At 41.4% G+C, this 22,120-nt stretch overlaps 1 protein-coding gene across 1 annotated transcript in view; it reads right to left on the bottom strand.

The window, feature by feature from the left end:
• Positions 1 to 15,326: 15,326 nt before the first annotated feature.
• Positions 15,327 to 22,120, bottom strand: part of CPO (carboxypeptidase O) — a 17,025-nt gene continuing 10,231 nt past the window's right edge. The window contains 8 exon segments of the mRNA XM_019473489.1: positions 15,327 to 15,595; positions 16,805 to 16,889; positions 17,850 to 17,904; positions 17,906 to 18,044; positions 18,627 to 18,717; positions 19,905 to 20,015; positions 20,644 to 20,748; positions 21,526 to 21,627. Of these exon segments, the coding sequence (XP_019329034.1) occupies positions 15,327 to 15,595; positions 16,805 to 16,889; positions 17,850 to 17,904; positions 17,906 to 18,044; positions 18,627 to 18,717; positions 19,905 to 20,015; positions 20,644 to 20,748; positions 21,526 to 21,627 (957 nt within the window).

Here is a 22,120-nt window from a genome sequence, read left to right as displayed (position 1 = left end):
AAGGCTCAGGGAAATGAACTGAAATGTCTAGTGGGAAGAAAAATGGCACTGTAAGGATGGGATAAAAAAAAGCTCAGGGTAATAGAGATTGATCACTCAATCTGTCTATGGCCTCAAATAAAACTGAGTGAATTTAACACGTTAGGTTACAGTTAAGAAGCTGAGTTGTTTCCGTGGATATAATATAGTTTCAGATTATCATGGGGAGCCATTTATTTATTTTTGCATTTGTGAGTCATTTAGGCAGTCTCTTTATGTGAGTGAAAATATGTTTATTTTCCCACTCCCTGCTGTTGTGTGTTCTATTAATATCACACTAGTTGAAATAGATGGGCACACTAGAAACTGGTGTTGAATTTGTTTTTCAGATTTCTTTTTCTCTTCTTTTTCTTCTTCAGGCAGCTATTTTTATAAACCAGTTCAAAAGCCCCTAGGCACTTTTAATACAAGTTTTCCTCCATTTTTAAAACATAGGGCTTAACCCTGCAATAACAATCCACAAGGATGCAGGAGCCTATGTAAGGTCTGTGACATCTTTTATCCCTTTCAGACAAGATGGAGGTGACACTGTATTTCCCTAGCTTTCCAAAACAAAGCATCTGGTGCTCAGAAGTGGCCCCAGTTCTGACTGCTTCTATTTGATTAAAATAAAAAGAAAAAAGCTAGAAGCTGTCAAAAGAGAAGCTAAAGTGAATAGAAAAAGCATGTTGCTGTGAGATATACTTGTCCCTGCAGTTTACCAACAGCCACAATTACCGTCTCCCCTCCCTCACCAAGGACATTCCTGGTAGCTGCTGCTGCAGATGCTGTTGCCCCTTTCCTCATGGCAGAAGCTAATGGGACACTGGTAAATTTGACCCTTTTTATGCTCCCTATAACCTCTTGGAGTTGTTTCTCTTTGCTCTGCCCTTCCTATGACTCCGTTTGGATTTTAGTAAAGTATGGACACTCCAAGCAGGGATCTGGTGCCATGTCATGCTTGGCGCTGTATGTACAGACTATAATGAGGATACTGAAGAGCTTATTATCTAAAGAGATGAGGCACAACAGGTTTACAAAGGAAATCAGTGGAGAAAATGAATGTGAAGTGTTCCCAGCTGAGCTGAGCAGTTCCCAACTGAGGGAGGTAACAGACGAGAGCTCAAAGTCCAGGAGCTGGAACCAGAAGACCTGACTTTCAAATCTGACTCAGTTGTTCTCGCGTGTATTGAAATGATGGGGGATTAAAGCACCCGTACTTGATGGAGGTGCCCTCCCCTTGATGGAGGCAAGGGGCTTGTACTGGAGGCTTCAGGCAGTTGTCTGTGGGCTCCTGAACTCAAATAAGCTGAATTGTGCTATTACTGCTGTCTGTAGCAGAAGCAGGATGGCACTGAAAATGAGATCCTCTTCACACCCTCAGCCAGCATGACCCAGTTTGCTTGCAGCAGACATCAATCAGGATGTTTGCCTCTGCCTGTGACTGAGCAGCAAGCCTGCTCTAGTGCCCCTGGCTTGGCTCCTGCTTTGGCCCCCATTTGTCTCCCTGTTATGTGTCACTCTCTCCTTGCGCAAGGTATGCGCACTGTGGAAGAGGTGCTGTCTTTGTTTTAAATGTCACTATCATACCTTGTCCAGCATGGCCCTGACCTCTTGGTATTGGTCTTAAGAGCTACAGAAATAGAAGTTAATACATAAATCCTCCCACCTTAACAATAAAGGAAGGGTGGGCTGGTCATGACCCCATGATGCATATTCCCACCCTCCCTGGGAGTCTTCAACCCTAGGTTGTCACTCCATGATGGAACACATATTACTATCTTTTGAATGTAACTTCACCACCTTTCTCCTTGTGGGAAAGTGCCTCTGTCTCTTTGTTCTTTCTTGATCATATATTTTGGTTCACATACAACCCATCTTATGTCCTTAGCCGTGGGAGGGCAGTAATTTTGAAAGGGCATTAACAGTTTATCATTTTGTACATGCTTCAGATAGATAGATCAATGAAAGTGCCAGCTCTTCCAAAGATACTGCTGGACAGTAAGCAAATGTTATGTAAAGGTGAAGAGCTACATAGACTGCTCCGATGGCTGAGGCAAACAGATAAGAAGACATGAACAAACTTCATGGAGAGGGAATCTAAAAAGACCAGTTACAGGTAGCAAGAGATAGGAGCAACCGATTGGAGGAGAAAGCAGGAAAATAAGGACAGCTATATCGGTGTCAGTCCTACTTTCCTAAAGTCCAAGGGAGATGTGTCAGCATCTACAAATAAGAGCAAGATCAAGACATGAGAACTTATCCCCTCATTGCCTACAACTGGCATTGAATATGCTGGTATTATCTACTCTCAGTCACTTTATTCAGCTGAGGAAACAAGCCTGGTAAAATGTGTCATATGTCTTCCCCAGGAACAAGTCTGCAACATCTGAGTGTTTTTGATCTAGGACATAATTTTCCTCTGGTGTTACTAGCAATATCGGTGGTATCACCTTATGAGTCATCTTGTACAGCAGCAGTTTTTGAAGGTGTGCTGCTTTCTAATGCTGCATATCTTTTAATAAGTCTTTTTCCAAAGTCCTCAGGCCCTAGGAAGCCAATTTGCGACACGTCTCTTTTTAAATACATGTGCCAGAAACCCACACATTCAGCATATCGAGCACAGGAGCTTGACATTAAGTTCTTAAACCTGTGGTTAAGATCCTAAAAATAAGCACCAGAATTTTCAAGAGGGATGAAATCTAAAGAGCTTCAACCCCACATCAAGAAATGATGTATCTGGTCCTTTTGAAAAGCCAGAAAATAACAAGAGACAGGGCTTGTAATGCAGGACTCATTTTCTAGCCTGTGTGAAGTGTTTTACAGCATTTTACATTGGTTTCTCTTTAGAGTGATATCCATCCATTAGGGGACCGGACCAGGGTCCAGGAATTTTCAGCACCTCTTATTGTTGACCTGTTCTCTTGGCTGCAGTTTCACCATAAAATGAAAGGTGGGGAAGGAGGATAAAAATGTAAGGGGAAAAGAAGAAATTATGGTGACCAGATTTATGAAGCAGATTGAGATCTCCTGATGAAAATGGGACAGAAGAGCCAGCAGTTATTATGGGGCACCATATTCATACTGGACTAGAATGTGTACAAATAGGCTTGACAGAGCCTTCCCAGGAAAAGGAGTCCCTGAATTTGTTCCTATATTTACACAAGGATGTAAGTATAATTATTATAGGACTGCACAGTCCTGATGTAATGACAGGGAAATTGCTGCTCTGTCCTATGACTCTGTCATATAACCAACCCTCTGCCCCATAAATCATTGCCCAGTTATATTGTTCTGCTGGAGAAACTTCTGTTACTGCCTCAAAAACATAAAAAATAAGTCTATACTGCCTGGCTTTTGGAGAGCAAACAGTGGCTGTGCCTGGAAAATTACTTCCCTGGCAACTCTTTATACTAACAAAGTATGTTCCTTCTGTGCGGGCAGATCCCAGGAGGCAAGAGCACTCAGCATTCCATAACTTGGGATCACAGTGGCAGGACTGGGCCTTGTTTTTTTTTATTTTGTTTTGTTTGTGGGGGTGGGGTTTCATGACTAGCAGTCTCCTAAGCAACAAAATAGGTAGGAGGAAAAATAGCAACTAGGCTAATAACAAAACTAGGGGAAATCCCAGCCTAAGTCATTGTAGGAAAGGGCATTAGCAGTCCCCTTGAGCCTTGTGACACTTACTCAACAGAAAAAGTTGTTCAAGATTATCATCCTGTCACCTGATGAAGATGCAGGGTATGTGCTTAATGGGTCTTCCCAATTGTAGAGCAAAACTCCTTCCTTGCCTTGCCTTCTGCTTCCTTTTAAAAAAGCAGTATTTTAACAATTGAAGAGTGAGACAGTCCTCTTTTCAGCAGGAGCTAAATTCACATAGAAACCAGATTTTGTTCCCAGATTGGCTTTAAATAGGAAAAAAGCCTGGCATTTCTATAGGCTTGCTCTTGCTTTACAAGCCACGAATGGGAGCAGAATCTGATTCTTTAGTTACTTCCATAAGGGCAGCTCCTGCATAGCTTATAGCTTCCTCATTTCTCTACACAGACCTCATCTGAGATCTCTTCTATCTGAAGGTTGTTTTTTTTTAGGGCTGACACATGCTTTATCTCTAAGCATTTATGCTGATGCTCTAAGCATGTTCCTACAAAACAGAAAGTTTTTCAAGTGTGTTTCTAGAGGGTGCAATGGTCAGTTCTGAGTTAACACTTCCACAGGAAGCTGCAGTGCAATAATAAGGTGTTTTGATTTGTCCAGCTTCCCAAAGGATCAAAGAACTCTCAGAACAACCTTTGGCTGAACTCAGGTATGTCCAAAAACACACACTGATCTATGTGGGTGCCACCCTTGCTCTAAATGCCCTGCAGGTTCTTTCCTATTTTCGAGGGCTTTCAGCACATACATTAATTAACATGCAGTGTAAGTTATATGTTGATATTGGCTCTTATTGTGTATGACTACATATTACATGGCTTCTCAGCATTTGAGCTTCTTTTCTCATCATCCTCTTGTGGTTTGGTTCAGGCCTTTTCATGTTGGTAATACAATTGAGTCACCTATGTATGTCGAATAATCCTCATCATTTTCACAGAAAACCATAATACAACCAAGCAGCAGAATTAATGAAGTCTAGTTTCCTCTGAAATTTTGTCCCCGCCCACACACAGTCTGTAACCCACTTCTCCTCAATTTCCGTCATAAGTGTGCCAAAAACCACCCTCAATTTCTTCCACCCTCCTCTTGGAGAGGCCCCCCCTGCTCTTTTCAAACAAGACCTAATTACTGACCTCATCGCACACCCCTTTCCCTCTTAAAGACACTAAGGTGGGGTCTGTACTCCATGCAGCCACCTTTTTTTACAGAGCTTGTAGGAAATTCTTACTTTTGTGACCTCTTTCACATTGCCAGTTTGGCTGAAGGCAGTCAGCTGGTTCATGAGTTATTAAGGAGAGGCTGAGAGATAGACAGTATGATCTCTCAGGCCTTATTTCTTCAGGAAAAGAGGATAAAACCACAAGGTGATTAAAGCCCAAATCTGTATGTCTATGGACCTGGGTTTTTAGAGGTGTCTTTATCCCACAGAGCTGGTGATTTTGTTGAGGAGCTATTGTGTATACTCCCACATATTATCTAATCATTACGTTTTACCACCATCCACTGAGGACAATAGAAATGTTTTAGTATAATGGTTAATTTGTCTATTTGGCTGTGAGAGACTGGGAACTGCATTTAACCGAGACAACAATTCCCTTCTTTTAAACAGCTTGGAAGTTTCCAGGGACCTTGTCTGACTCCTGATTCCCCTCCCTTACTGTTCCCTGTCTTCTAAATTGGCACATGTTGCCAAAAGTGCCTGCTGCCCAAGGAGTGGATGGCATGGCTTCCTGTTGGGCTGTCAACATAGTTCTTTTAATCAGTCAGGGATTTGTTGCTGAATGAAAGAAATCTCCCCCAGACATCTTTCAAGTGAATGGTTTCCACAGAATTCCCAGCCCAAGTTGCCGTGGGAAACTGGGTAAAAAGGTTTTAGAAATCAAGCTCTGGTCTCAAGCACGTTAGGATTTACAGGGTCAGATCCAGCATTGCTAAGGCCAGGAGAAGTTTGATGATGGACTCAGTGAGTGCAGGATTAAGCCCATTGCCACTTAGCTACCATGGTGACAGAAACCTTAGAAATTTCTGAGACATTGCTGGTGTAATTTCAAGTGGTGCTGGACTAATTTCAAGCTTAAATTTGGAATAGTCTGTACAGCAAGTTTAACATTGCCATTTAAATTACAGTCAACTATCTTTTCTCCTAAAATGTATTAAATAATATATGTATTTACATCTTGGAGGTACATTGTGGTTTTGCAAATTCTCTTCCTTTTCATCTAGAAAAAATGACTGCTCAACAAAGAGGATGATTTCCCTTTAAGTTCTTGTGTTTGGAAAACGCTGCTGTTCTTTAGTGAAGAGCCCTCTGAGACACTCCGGCTTTCTGTGAGACAGAACTCCCTAAGGCCAGGAGAAGTTTGATGATGGACTCAGTGAGTGCAGGATTAAGCCCATTGCCACTTAGCTACCATGGTGACAGAAACCTTAGAAATTTCTGAGACATTGCTGGTGTAATTTCAAGTGGTGCTGGACTAATTTCAAGCTTAAATTTGGAATAGTCTGTACAGCAAGTTTAACATTGCCATTTAAATTACAGTCAACTATCTTTTCTCCTAAAATGTATTAAATAATATATGTATTTACATCTTGGAGGTACATTGTGGTTTTGCAAATTCTCTTCCTTTTCATCTAGAAAAAATGACTGCTCAACAAAGAGGATGATTTCCCTTTAAGCTCTTGTGTTTGGAAAACGCTGCTGTTCTTTAGTGAAGAGCCCTCTGAGACACTCCGGCTTTCTGTGAGGACAGAACTCCTCACCCGCTCGCTGCAGTCTGCTCCTGACACATCATCGTATTAACGTTCCTGGTGAGTTTCTCTAAAGTGTCTGCGTGTTTTGAAGCTGAGGAAGAGGGGGAGTCAGTAATTTCACAGAGTACTATAGCACCATGTCAACATTTGTGTTTAGTCCTCTAAGCAAAGCCTGCTGCACTTCATATAGAAATCGAAGGTCTCTCTCAAAAAAATGTCACCTTTAAGCAGGGTGTATTTCACTAGAATACCTGTTAAACATACTATCAAATGCTTTTCGTGGTTTTTCTGTAGAAAAGAAAATGAGAAATTTGCACTACATTACTAAAAATACCATGTAAGAGAAATGTGATAGGCAAAAAATACTGATTAGCTCTAGGATGCTATGTGTTTTTAAAGTAGACCTGTGTTTAGAAACAATTTCTTTTCCTTTGAAGCCTTTTTTCATTTTAAAGCTCTGTGGCTCAGTTTGAATGCTACAGGATTGTGAGTAGGTCACCAACTGAGACTGCAAAGATCCAGGCCCATTCTGTGTTCTGCAGTCCATCTTGCTAGGTACCCTTATGCAAGCTGGTTTTCCGTCCCCACAGTTCACAGGTACGTTGTTGAGTAGTTTCTCAAGTACTATAGTCACATAAAAGGTGATATTTTTGCTGTTCAAAAACATAGAACTCCAAAATAGTTGTATTTGATTGTACAGGGAGGTGAAATAAATGGTGTCTATCCCTGAAAGTTTACAGTATGGAAAAGTGCCATTTTAACCTATTCAGAAAATAAATAACTTATTCTTTCCTGGTCACTTTTGTATCAACATAGCTCCTCTGAGAGGACCTTCACCTGGCAGAGGACTGAAGAATAGCATAGCTAGATCAGTGGGACTGAACAGACCGCCTAATTTGAGTGATCCTGACCATGGAATAGGTGTAGGGTTAGAACAAGCTTTGTCTCAACAGCTATCTTAGACTAGAGAACTCAGCTGGAGTTCCTGATTTTCCTTGGAAGATAGTCAAAGAGCTCAATCTCCTGCTGATATTATAAAGAAAGCATACAATAGATACAACATCAGATTCCTGGTAACCTGGACAAAACCCACACTTTACAGCTGAAAAAAAGCTTCACAACTGTCTTATCCATAGAGTCTAAAGGAAGTGACAATTTCTGGAACTTACTCTTTTTCAGTCCCTGGGGCACTGTGGGTCACAAGATAGATAATTAATGGGTGAAGCTGGTGGCTGTCTCTGGATCCTTGAGAGTCCATGGGATCCACAGAAGGATGCCTTAACTAAGGCAAGTAAGACTTGCTAAATGAAACAAGTATTTATATAAAAAAATACATATATATTTGAAATATATATTTCCTGTTCTGAACAGAGTCATACATATTGGAAAAGGTTGAAAATTGAAGGTAAAAGTACAACTCCACAGTTTGAAGGGGACACAGAAGAGGAGAACTTGAGACTTTAATGACTCAACTAGACAACCACCCCCAGAAATGTACCCCAGAGAGCAATCCTAGGAGATAGATAGTCTTTCATTGGCCTTTTCTGTCATTTCTAACTTCTTTGATTCCGCACATTTCCATGTCCTTTAAATAGAACAGGGCTCCTATCAATCTCTTGATCTGTTCTCCTGGCACACACAATGACAGTCCTATGTGCAGATGGAGCCAGGGGAGTTTTACTGCCTTTTTTCCTAAAAAACATGTCCAAACTGCTTTTGGATTCACTGCTTCTCCACCCCCATCATTCTGCTACCTCTTCCCATTTCTTTGCTGCTTACATTGCATGACTTTTCTCCCACTTGTAAGATATATGCTTTATTTTATAACGTTTCTCATGCACTAAAAAAAGTGCTAAGTCAAGCAGTTACCAGAGCTGGAAGATCTAACCTTCCTCCAATTGGCACAGCCGTCATGTAATAGCCATCATGTTAACTTTAAGTATAGATTATTATTATTGAGCTTGTATTACCTTGGCTGTTTGCCCAGCATGTCCTTGATAATTCAGGGTCACAAAAAATGAGTAATACTCTGGTCCTACTCAATAAGACACAGGATCAGCATGATGAAAATGGCCTTAGCATTCAAGAATCCTTTATATTTGGCACTCCAAATTAAATTAAAAAATGGTTTAGATTGCTTTCCATGAATAATTGCTATTAACCCTTATTCCCTTTCTTGCCCCTTCCCAAGACTATTATTGATTCCTGGTTGCTCAGATGCTAAGAATATCCTTGGATAACGTTTTGGGGATTTAAGGCACTAACAAGTTTATGAAATTAATGGGATTCTGTAAGTAGCAGACAAAAGACAGCTGGATAGATTTCTTCATGCACAAGTAGCTTGATACCTGCCTCCAAGATGGGAGCAGTGCCAAGTAATGCATTTTGTCTGCACTCTTGTGCAATCATTTCTCCAATAGAATTATATTCTGCTCGTATGGGATGGTTTGTCACCCCTGAGCATGACCCTTTTATAATATTTCCTAGTCAACTGTTTGACACAGAGCTGGATTTCCCAGATTTTTACCTCTAGGTAATGATCCCTTTAAGTGTTTTCAAAATCACACCACAATTGGTTCAGGTCAATGTCACAGGTAACAGGTGAAGCAAACAGCAACGAATTCAGAAACAGTTCCAATATCACAAGTGTTTGACCACAAGGGACATTGCTTATCCCAAGGAAGGTTCATTTTTCAAGTAGAAGCTAAAGCATAAGACCCCCAAAACCAAATTAAAAAACCCCTTCATTTGCTTATAACTAGGTAGCTTGGGGAAAGAAAAAAAGTTGCAACATGCAAATCTAAAGAATATGCAGAAACAGTGACTGAAGTGAGAAGAGAGAATTTGGAGTAAAGTAGCCTTTCTCATAGATTCATGTGTTTCTGTCTTGTGTTTAGAAACTAGAAACACAGACATGAAATACAAACTTACTTTTTGTGTGTTAGATGATGGCAGTGGATGGGGGATCCTTGCTACAATCAGTTGATTGACCTGCCCTGGCACTAGCAGTAAATGACATAAAAACCTGTACTGCAATCTCAGGATGGAAACTTCTGTTATGTGACTCTGGCAAATAGACTTTTACACCTAATTATCACAGAATGTGCTGTGTGTTCCTTGCTGCCTGGTTATGCTTGTGCTCAGTATCTCCCTCATTAGTTTTAGCCCTTCTTCTGCCCTGTGCCTCACTAATCAGAGCTAAGTAACATTCATCGGTAATCCTTTTCCTCCTCAGCCCTCTCCCAGGTAAAGCTGTATGGGTGTTTGAGAACAGGAGGAGTTTGTATTTTCAAAACAAGGGCTGTCTCTTTTAGACACTCATGCAGAAGAAGCTAAAGTTAGGAAAAATGGCATTATTAGTCCGTCTGTGACCTACCCATTTCCTCTTTCCCACTGCTAAAGCCAGTGTTACTTACATCTTTGTTAGTACAATAAATTTCCATCATTTTCGCAAATGCTCTCCCTCCTCTAGGGATTTTCTATTGCAGTTGGTACTATGCAATCCTAACCACCTCTTCCTAAATTACATTGCCTTCATTTGAGGCATTCCCACACAACAGAGCGCAGCAGTGATGGGATGTACCTTGGGTCAGTATACTGAGGTGAATTAAAAGGTGTGAGCATCACACTGCATTTGCTCTTTCTGCTTGCCACTGCCTGCCTTGTGAATAGCACACTCATATTGTTTGCCAACTTGCAGAAAAGAAGCTGGTTTTATGAATGCCTACCATGCACGTAAACAGACATCGTGAGATTTAACAGACAGGAGCAAGTGGTGACAGGTTGTCATCAAATTATTCCTTTATATTTTATACCAGCAAGGATCATCCAGTTTCGTTGGAAGGAGGATGCCGGAAATATAAAATGCATTTTAGACAAGATTTTCATTAAGAGTACCCAAGTTTGCTAATTCTAATGCCCAATTGTAACCTCAGTTTATTTTTTCTCATTATTGGTCTCCTCTCAGCTTAGTGGTAATGAAAACAAAGCAGCCTTGGCCAGCCATTTATGTGGAAGGAAATTGTGAGCACAGCATGTCTCATCAAAGCAATGGGTTCTGCTGTGTTTTTTGTGTATGGTATAACTGGACATCCCATCTAGTCAAGAAAACCCAGCTCTGGATGAAGCCAAAAGAAGACACAGGGAATGAGACAAAGTTTATCAGGACCATGAATACCTACAGGTTGTAGGCTGAGGGAACCCAGGACCAGCTCAGGATGCTTTGTTTTCCATTCAGAGCCTGACCCTTCTGTCTGAAGTAGGTTCCAGGCTAGTTTGGAAAAAGGGCAGTTTTGGCTAGAGGGATTTGGGACACAAATGGCTAGGTCTTCAGCTGTCATAAATCAATGCATTTCCATCTGTAATAATGTCTGGAACACACTGAGAACATCTTTCTCTGTTTCTGAGCAGGTTTGTTCCATTTAAGACTGCTTCCAATTTTCATACAGTCTAAGATGTTCAAGTCTGAGAGTTTTTTGCTTGGAATAGAATCTCACAAAAGAATAATATTTGAGGGCATTTCTGGAGCATAAGCAGTTTATCAGTAAGTAACAACTTGCATTGCAAGTGCTTCCCCAGAAGGGTCAACTGACAGAGGTGTTTTCCACACTCCCCTCAGAACTGTAGGTTTTTGCTCTTCCATCATGTGATGCTCTAAGAAATGAGGCTACACACGTACGTTTAATATTATAGTTCCCTCGTGATATCTTCACTTTCCTTAATGAGGGCAGTGTTGCTAACTTGTTAGGAGCCTGAGGACTGTATCAAATTAACATAGCATGGAGGAGAAATTAACAGAGAGAGGAGCTCCTTGCATGAAATGGAATGAGATCACTGATGGCCCTTTCTTCAGTCATTATTTTTGTATTACAGACAAAATGTTAACAAGGATAATATAGAACACTGTTACTCAGAACTGGGATGCCCTTGTTTTTATTCAATAACCTGAATGACCAAAAGTAATTAATCCTTCGCCATACTAATTATATAATAAAGGAAGCATGATTTGGGTGTTTAACTGTGAGAAAGAAAAGGAAGGGGCATGGGTCTTGGTAAAATTAGTGGGGAGAAACAACAATGCATAAAAGAATCTTTTAGTTTTGCATGTGTTTACACATGAGTACTGTTGTCTCAGTAGGATAATGCTGTGCTGCTGCTAACATGCAAGAAGTCAGAATGCGGCTCTTTTTATACTTCATCATAAAGCAAAATCTGGCAAGGGTTAGAGAAAGCAACAAAGGAGTGCAGGAGAATGGACTCATGAAGTGAGGGGAGTTTCAACAGAGACATCCATACTATGTTTGTCTTTAAAATTTTCCTTTGCAAAACATGGTTGACAAAATACACCCTCTCTGCAGTGATTTTTGTTAGCCATACATATCACTCTTTTACAAGCACAAAAGGTACACAAAGAAGTCAGCAAACTGGGAGGGTGTGTGAAATGTAGAGCCCGTGTAATGTTTGTAAAGATCAAATTGCTGCAGCCTTGGCCTTTTAGTGCTTGTGGCTTGCTTGTGCAATGATAGTTCCTAAAAAGGGCTGTAAGCACTCATTGCAGGACATCTGTTCTGCAATGGCAATGGGGGCAAGGTGCTGCTTCCCCACAACCTTCATTTGTGGTTTCACTGTGCAAAGTGGGTGAGTCACTACTGACAGATCCAAGGAGCTGTAAGCCCAGGCATGATCAGTGTGCTGACAGCAGCAGACATTCTTCTAGATAATGATTATTGCCAAATATCTCTTTTTTTTTCTGGCAAAGTCTTCCTCTCAGCTTCTATGATTCTTGAATGCTGGAAATGCTGGAGGCAAAAATCTCCCCTCATCCCCCTGCCTAGGTGCCATGTGCAGGGGCATCTTCCCCTGCCTGATGGTGGTTATTACAACAAGAGGAGCTAATGAGGGACTGAGCCAGTCCACAGAAACCTGCTAATTAACTTTGGGATACACCTGGTTGTATCTTGTAGTGGTAAACAATTTTATCAAAAGATACCCAAGATCAGCAAAACCAGCTCCGTTCCTCTCTGGCTCTAGGCATACAGGCTGTGCAACGTCTCTGAATCCAGTAAAGAAGCCCTGGCCAGCAGCATTTTTGTACCAGTGTAGTCATGGGTTAGTTTTGGAAAGCACTTGGTGGCAGCCCAAGCTTGGGTTGGCTTTGGCAAGATGAGCGTGTGGGCATCAGTCCCCAGAGGGCACTGCCATCTGCTGCTGGTGGCACTGGGGAGCTTCACTGCTGTTTGCCAGCAAATGGCTACGAAACACTGGTGGTCAAACCCCACTTGCTTAAAGGCAGCTCACAGTCATGGGCCAGAAGGACTTGTCTTGTTTCTTACAGTTCCAAAGACACAATATACAAATACAAATATGAAGACTTACAAGTCACATCCTAAACTAAACATAAGTATGGGGAGTGATGCTCCTGTGGGGAGAAGTGCTAATTAGTGACACCTTCTGCTACAGAGCCCAGCAACAGACAGGTCTTACTGTAAATGAGTGGTTGGTCTGGAAGGACTATGCTCTAGGGAACCTGCAGGAGTTAGATTTAGCTATGCCAATTGGTAATAATCCGTGGACAATGAACACAGGAGGTAAGATTTGTCAACTAACAGTACAGACAAAATGACAGTAAGATATGCTTTGGAAAAATGACTGCAAGGTTTTATCTTTCTTTTTTCTTTTTTTAACAGTACCATGGTCAAGCGATATGCATCCTTCTCTTGGCAGCATTGGAAGAGAATTGCGCAAAAGAATTTTCCAGGTTCTGCCACAGACCCTCTATGAGATCTTAGTCAAGTCACTGAGTCTCGCTGTACTTTATAACTTGAGGACAGTAATATTTCAGTCCTCTCAATGTCCTTTATCTGTGAGTTTTCTGGCAGAAGCTCTTGATCTGCATTTGCCATCACTAGCCTTCAAGCAGTCAGGGGGGGAAAAAAGCATTCTCTTCCCCAAAGTTGGAAATATTTTGTTGAAAATCTCTGGTTAGAACACTTCAATTTTCAAGCAGAATCTTGAAATTTGCTAAGAAAATCAGACATTTAAAATCAGACATTTCATACAAAATCTTTTTTTTTTTTTTTTTTTTTTTTTTTTTTTTTTTTTTTCCCTGGATGCCACATTTTCTATCAGGAAAAAAAAATAATCTACCCTATTATCTGTAATAGCCAAGCCTAATGGACATATTTCTGGGATGCGGGACTCCTGGGTTCAAAAGCAGACAGAGTACAGGTTAAAATGGGTCTTTTCTATTTCAGTGAATGCCCTGCACCCTCTGGTGTTGGCTGTAACAACACAGAAGCTCTTTCCTTGGCATTTCCTTTCGAGTGGCTCAGGCAGAGGGTGCCTGCTCAATGGGCTGAAACATTTCCTTTCCTCTGGCACTCCACTGAGCTTCCAGCTTCACATGAGGATCCCAGGCAGATCCCTGCAGGCTGCAGGCTCTCCCAGGTGATGGAGAGCCATGCAACCAGGCTCCAGTCCTTCTGCAGAGTCAGCCCCAAAGGATTAATGTGGTTTGTAAGAAAGGCACCCCTCTGTAAATAGACTTTCTTTACGTACCTGTCCTGGTTTCGGCAGGGATAGAGTTAATTTCCTTCCTAGTAGCTGGTACAGTGCTGTGTTTTGGATTTAGGGTGAGAACAATGTTGATAACACACCGATGTTTTAGTTGTTGCTAGACAGTGTTTACACTAGTCAAGGACTTTTCAGCTTCCCATGCTCTACCGACTGAGAATCATGCTCAGCATATAAAGCTGGGGGAAGAAGAAGGAAGTGGGGGACGTTTGGAGTGATGGTGTTTGTTTTCCCAAGTAACCGTTACGCGTGATAGAGCCCTGCTTTCCTGGAGATGGCTGAACACCTGCCTGCCGATGGGAAGGAGTGAACGAATTCCTTGGTTTGCTTTGCTTGCGTGCACGGCTTTTGCTTTACCTATTAAACTGTCTTTATCTCAACCCACGAGTTTTCTCACTTTTACCCTTCCGATTCTCTCCCCCATCCCACTGGGGGGGAGTGAGCGAGCGGCTGTGTGGTGCTTAGTTGCTGGCTGAGGTTAAACCACGACAGTACCATCTGTAATGAAATCCCTTAGGAGTCTGACTTTAAGAGACTATTTGTCGCCACCAGCCACAGTTTTGAAAGTTGAGGATGCAAAGAAATCACTCTCTGGTCTGCTCTGTAGGAATAGCACCCCATCCTCATCTTCCTTTTCCCTTTCCCTTTTGTATTTTTGAAGGATTTCGGCAGTTTCTATCTTCACTAATCTGACTGCATCTAAGTGACAGGGCCACACCTCTTGTCTGTCCCCACATGCTTGCACTAGCTCAACTCTTCAGCTTGTTTCAGGCTGCTGTTGATGGTTGCCTGATTATGACCTTTCACCAGCTTTTGAGGCCCTATATTTTCTGGTAAATCCCAATGTGGCAGTTTAGGGAAGGAAGGTGGACGTCGGGGAAGCTGTCCGATTTTCTGTAGTGGGAATTGGGGACATTTAAGCCTCACAGGCGTCCTGCCAATGCCAGCAAGACCCAGGAGTCAGCAGGCTCAGGCAGTGGGGAGAATTGTGACAGAGCAGGACTGTGGCTGACAGAAGGCCTGCATGGGCCCAGGTGAGCCCCTGGAAACATGCTCGAGAAGCAGGGAGTAATAGTGCTCTGTCCCTGTGTGTACTCAAGCTGGCTTCTTGCAGAGTCAACAAGTAAAGCTTGGGAAATTGCCACAGCTCTTCATCCTTTCCTCCTTCCCTAAAACACAGCTATCAAAACCACAAGTGGATGCTTGTATTTTGTGGGATGAGCCTTTATTGAAATACTTGACATTTAGTTCCTCTGCTCATGTAATTTTCTCTTTTCAAAGGGACATTATACTTTGCATGAGAGTCTCTTGCTGGGTTCTCTAAGCCATTTTTAAGAAACAGTCCATGTAAGTACAACATTCAGGCAAATGCTTAGGCCCAGGCTGCCAGAGGTCAGCATCACAGCCCTACCTGGGAAGTACTTCTGATCAACATAGTTTATGATAGTTGTCACAGCCAATATAGTCTCCTCACATGTGTGTTGGATCTGGTCAGGGGGTAGAACAAATCCATGAGTACCCTTGTCTCACAGTTCAAATGTGTAGGAGAAAGGAATGCCAATCATGTGAGCCCAGTCCCATGAGAAGCCTGAGTTACTGACTGTGAATTTAAAAATAGAGGGGAGATATATGTATTAAGCACGGTTCTTTGAAAATACTTCTTGCTATAGTTAATGCAAGATTATACCAGAATCCCTGAACTAAGCAGTAACCGTATATCACTCTGACATGGAGAGCAGAGTTTCTAGGTGCTGCAATTCTTAATTATACTAAAAGTCTTCCATGGAGTTTCCTAAGTGAAACAATCCTCCATAAGATGGTATTGTACAATAACAGGAGATGAGTTCCAGGGATTCTGTGTTTTTAACATTTTACTGTGATTGGTATGAGGTACAAGATGGATTGGTCATTTGTCTGTTCTGGTACTTCATTTCCTACATTGACACTGCCTGGAATTTCTTTGTAAATTTGTTTTTAAGCATAATTTTGGTCAAGTCTGAAAAATTTATTTCTGTTCATCTGCCTCATGGATCTTTTTTCTTACCTATTCAGCATAAGTACAAACTCTGGCAAAATGCAGTCCTAGGCATGGACAAGTTACCTTATACTTACACTGCATTGCTCATGCAGTAGGTGACTCGTGTGACTCAGGGACTGGCACAGACAGATGCTGTGAATATGCAAAACCACATGGGTACCAGCGCTAACTACTTACTGTTCTGAGTGACTGGCGTGAGTTATTGCTTACTGGGAAAAGATTGGGTTTACCACGCAGTCTCTAGGGCCCTCTAGTCCTCTACATAAAGGCTGTCAGCTAGTATCAGCCGTGATGGTGTGTTTGTGATGTGGCTATCCAGTCTATTAGGAACGAGGCTGAAACCAACATATTTCACACACAACTGCAAGCAGCTGCCATGTGATAATGTCTGATGGAGTAACTATAGACCTGATTGGGATTTTAATTTTTGCTTGACTCCAGTGAAGAAAAATAAGAGTTTTGCTGCTGACTTCAGCAGGGTCAGGATGATCTATCACCAATCTCCTCCTGTCCCCTGTGATGTATCTGTGAGGAATTCATGTAGGAACTAGCTTCTGATCAATGCTTCCTTCCTTCCCGCAGTCAGCTTTATAACGTACAGTGTTATCTTGTATTCAAATGACTGCTGCTTAGATGTTCCACTGAACCAGCCCATTAAATATTACTCAAAGAGGAAACTCAGCAAAGCAGTACTTACTGATGCCTGTGACACAAGAATGACTCTCTTCTTTGAAAAACAGAGCAATCAAAGGGAACCATAAAGAAACTTACATAAAATTAAAGAGGTTGATTCTACTTCATAGCTGGTCCCATACTTTCCCATCAGGGCAGCAGCTGCTTTCTCTGCAGCATGCATCTGTAAGTTCTAAATAGGAACAGCATTGTCATCAGTGCCAGTACATTTGGCAATTATTTTGAGTGGACCAAAATTTTCATCTCTTTAAGCTTTACATTTACGTATGATCAGCTTTAAGTTTTGATACTATTAGTTCAGGACTTTAGAGAAACCCATTACAAACATTTGGGCAAATTGTTCTTGATTTTTTTAAAGCAAATTATGTTAAAATTTTAAAAATTACTCTGCTATTAGATAGAGAAGATATTTGCTTTGTTGTAAAGCTAAAGGGCTGTATTTTGGAGAATTAGTGTCTATGCTGTATAGCATACTGATACTGACTACAGCAGTGATTGATCTCTTTCTTACACTTGTTATATTGCCATAGACTCTGTATCCCACCATCTTCAGAAGCTGAGCCATAGACAGACTAAATGACTTCTCAAATGACTCATATGAAGTCTGAACCCAAGTCCCTCATGCTCTTGACTAGTGCTCCAGCTACTGGAATGTTCATAAATACACATGTTAATGAACTCAAATTAGAACACTCAGAAACTGAGGGGAGACATAACCAAGAAGTAGGTGCCTACTTTGCTCCCATTCTCCTAGTGAGCACATTTGGAATACCCTTTCTGGACACAATCATGACAACCATGTGTGTATAATGTGCTGGCATCCTAAAGTGCAAACGCATTCTTGTATGCAGCAAGAACTTTGTACTCTTCTCCACTTACCTTGCATTGCAGTAACCCTATCTGTGGTCATTCAATTTTCCTGATTTAAGATGAAGGATTAGGATTAATTCTGAGGCAAATAAACCTTGCTGATACTGCACGGAGCGGCAGTGACTCTGGAAGCCAAGCCCCTGAATAAGCCCAGCTCCTCTGAAGAAAAGGCAAGAGGGCAAATATAGTTGTGCCACATGCTACTGCCTGTACTTGTTCTCTACAAGTGTAGAACATGAATATTTTGCCCTACCAGTTCTTCACTGTTACTTGGAGGTTTAGTTGTGGAACCATACGGAGTGAGGATTGTAGGAGTGAATTGTTAAATAGCACAAAATGTCACTCTTCTTCCTTTCGATAAACTGAGCCGCAGCTCTTGTCTCAGGCTCTGATTCTGGTCCAGATCCACAGAAGATTTCACTGCTGCAGTTATAAGAAACACCAATACCTGGAGAGGAATACGAAAAGTGAATCAAAGGAGAGACGTATAAACACCAGTTCAGAGGGAACAGGGAAATTTACCTTGGAGTGTTAAGGCATGTGTTTCTGTGGGCAGGGAGACTAGACAGTTCAGTGGGACTTTAACATTTTACTCTGTTGGTAGCAACTAAAATTTGCTACAAGACTGAAATATTTAACGCACATTTACAGGCTGGCTGCAATGAAAACACTCTGACACCACCACAGTGTACCACCTGCCAGGGAATCTTTGGAGGCTCCTTGAAATTCATGGCAAACACAAATACTGGCTGTTAAGTGACTAACTCCTAACATTGCTGCCTAGAGCCGATGCTTGCTCCTGCAGTGAATTAGAGGTATAGTTATATAAGCAGCAATTTTCTGCTCACAAAAATAAATACCAGTTGAAAGTCAATGACTTAATATTTTTACAAACCAGGTTTTTATTTTTACGTATGTCTTGATGACAACAAGATAAGTATTCCTTTCTTATAGGACTTCATCATTTCAGAGAGTAGTTATTATTCTTGCTTTACATTTGTGTTGCTGATCTGAAATACTTGGAACTTACTGCCCCAGGAGGAATTGAAGTTTCGGTTCAGGTCTGTCCCGTAGCAGGTGCCATTCATATGTGGAGAAGGGTTTTTCCTCCACAAATGATCCTAAACAAAAGTAACTTCAGTTACATAATAACGACTCAATGATTCATAGGGCCTAGTGATAATACGGTGTAAAGACTCCTTCATTTTAGACCTCTGCATTCTGAGTAACTCTTGCATTGTAAGAGTGCAACTCTGTGTGTAAGGGTGATAAAGCTTAGTGAGTGACAGAACATTTTATCTACTACAGCCAGGCTGTCATATTCCACAAGCCTGCATGCACCTTGAAATGATCCTCCTGAGCCTTAAAAAAAAAGTATGCTTTTTCTGTAGTACTCAACTGCTTCCATGCAGTGTTGCACTCCTAAGAAAGACTTGGCATTGTGAGGGATGCCTCTGTGTCCAACAGATGATAGCTGAACTTATGTTTGTTTCAGATTCAAGAAGATGAATGCTTTTTTGTCAGCTAATCTTGCTGCTGCTCCTTGGTTCCCTGCTATACTCACTGCTATACTTGGTTCTCTGCAGACCTCACTGCACTGCCTGTATGAGCTTCCCGGCTGAATTACCTGTGCATCCAAGTGCAATGTGTGGTATGCCGCAAACCTGCCAGGGAGCAAGCTGGGAGACAGCAGGATCCACATGGTGGTAGGCTGAGCCTGTTGGGCCATGCTGAGGTCCTGCATTAAAAGGCGTTTCGACTGAGCTCAGGAGCCTGGAGGCATGATGAGAGTTGCTGAAGACCAACACTTTGCATTATCCTCCATATCTGAAAAGGAAGATTATTTGGGAGGGCACACCTATTTCAAAACCAAATAGCCCAATATTTGATCAATTCTCCTCCCGTCCCATGCTGCAAAGGTGCTTAGACCCATCTGCTAGTTGAGATCTCTTGCAAAGAATGACTGACTCCTCTGGACACACTTAACTCCATCAACCAAGCCTTGAGCTGTTAGCAGGGGAGTAAGTCCATCCCCAGAAACCCAAAAGCAATTGATCCTGTAGTTTTGTCCTTCTCTCTTCCCGAGGCTCATGACATTTGCTAGGAATTTTTAGCCCTGTAATCTCAGGTGACTGCTGATTTACCAGAAGAAACAAAACCTCTCTGCCATGAGAGGATTTGTGTGAGTAATGATTCTGTCACTGTTCTCTGTTTAAATATAATTGCTATGATTGTATCTAAAATTAACAAAACATGCTGTGCACATCTAACTTGCAATCTAGTTCCTGGATTTTCACTACTTACTTACTTTTTCCCAGGAATAGATGTAGCCATCAATATTGACGACTGGCAAGATGCAGAGGTCCAAATTCTGCGGAAATCTGCTTATCTTTGGGTCATATTTGTAATTTTGAAGAATCTGAAAAGAAAAAATACAGAGGACTGAGCAGAGAACCTAGTGGTAATCACTGGAAAGAGCTAGTTTAGAACTATCATCAGGGAATCACTCACTCCTGGATATCACCGTGGTATCCAAGATCTACTTTATCCCCAGATATGTTAAGATATCTACCTTTTGCCATTAACAAAGTGATGATGTTCCCAGTTACAGTGTACTTCATATGGATACAGTCTTGCAGGTATGAAAGCTGTATGATAGAGTACCTGTGCGCCAGGTACTTTCAGTACACGTGGAACATTGCTATACCACATCTTAGGGTTGCTTTATTCCAGGGGGACCTTGGCTTTTTGATGCAGAGAGGCTTGATCCAAAAGCCACTGTGGGAAATGGAGAGATTGCTATCTAGTTCAGTGGCTTTGGAATCAGTTCATGTGGAGGAAACAATGTGCTAACAAATATTGTCCCATATCTCATCTCAAATTGTGATTTGTACTTAGGTCTCCACAGATATCTGTACCATGTACTAATTTTGAAAATCATGTTTCAACAGAAAAGCATAATTCTTGGTACCACAATAGAGAAGAGAACTGAAGTATCCAAAGTGATATGGTTTTTTTATTATCTAAGTGGAAAAGTGAGGACTCACTTCTTTCACAAACCACTGGCAGAAGGCTGGAGAGATCCATTCTCTGGCATGAATCCCACAGTCCATCCAAATGATCTTTTTGGTTTTATCTGATGGTTGACTGATCTGAGAGAGTGTAAAAATGATCATCTGGAAAACTGTTACATTACAATAAAATAGCCTAGCTTAATACAGAAAGAAAAGGATGTGCCTTGATATGCCATTGAGACATCTGAGATTATTATTATTACAGACATCATTATGACAAGCTCTCCTTCCTAATAACCCCATCTCTGTAGTATCACAGGGCAAGAGTTTTAAAGTGTCTGTTGAGCAGGAGTGTCAATAAAACAGTTTCTTTTTCATTTATATTAGTCATTCACAGGACTGATTGTTCTTACTTTGAGATTCTTTTTTTTTTTTTCTAGAAGGGGAAGCACAAAAAGGCAGGGAATCTAATTTCACTCAGTGATAGGAACAGATTAGACAATAACTAACCCAATTATTAAGACTATGGTTTTTACTAGGGCGTCCAATAAAAAATGTCAAGGAATACTCCTAGCAGAAAGGCTATATGCTGTAAAAGGTAATAAAACCAACAAAACAAAACTCTTTATCCTCACACACAGCTGTTGCCAAGCTAATTTCAGCTTGATTTGTATTTCTAAACAAGACTTCAGTTAAATTTGTTGTTTTCACTGCATAATAGCAATAGCAAGGTTATGGTAATAGTATATATGAAAGCTGTCAAATCTTACTGAACTGTAGACAAGTAAAACCATCTCCTGTTATTTCAGTGAATTGGGATGAGCACTGTCTTAGGAAAGATCTGAATCCTGCCTTCTCCTGTGTACTTTTTTGTGAAGATACCTTTTAGTCCTTTTAAGAAAGTTCCTCCCTTACCTGCAGATAATACATTGTTTGATTCTCGATTGTCTTCCCCAGGTAGTGCTGAGTCACCAGCCCACTGTGGCTCTTCTGGATCTGAGTTATCCATTGATAAATCTGAAATAGTCACAGAGAATTCATGGTCCAAAGTGGGAGTTTCCTTCTCTTTCACACCTCCATTTCTAGATTAAAACATTTTCTTTTGCTTAGACAAGCAACGTTTTCCTCAGAGCTTATTTCAATCTGTGGTATCACTTAACACTCATGGAAGGCCTTTCATTTGCTTCTGAGCAAAGGTATGGTCATACCTCACTGGGTGTTAAAAGATAACATCACTGCAATACAACACTGGTATTCTATTCTGGATCTCATTCAACATGCCCATCCTATTGGGCATCTTTCTCTTCACTTCACCAGACATGGAGTGACACCATCAAATCTTAGAATCATAGAATCATAGAATAGTCTGGGTTGGAAGGGACCTCTAAAGGTCATCTAGTCCAACCCCCCTGCCATGGGCAGGGACATCTTCAACTAGATCAGGTTGCTCAGAGCCCCGTCCAACCTGACCTGGAATGTTTCCAGGGATGGGGCATCCCCCACCTCTCTG

This window comes from Aptenodytes forsteri, unplaced genomic scaffold (genome assembly GCF_000699145.1).
Source record: "Aptenodytes forsteri isolate BGI_AS27 unplaced genomic scaffold, ASM69914v1 Scaffold183, whole genome shotgun sequence".
NCBI lineage: Eukaryota > Metazoa > Chordata > Aves > Sphenisciformes > Spheniscidae > Aptenodytes > Aptenodytes forsteri.
Note: the sequence above shows the minus strand (reverse complement) of the source record. Positions and strands in the feature narration are given on the sequence as shown.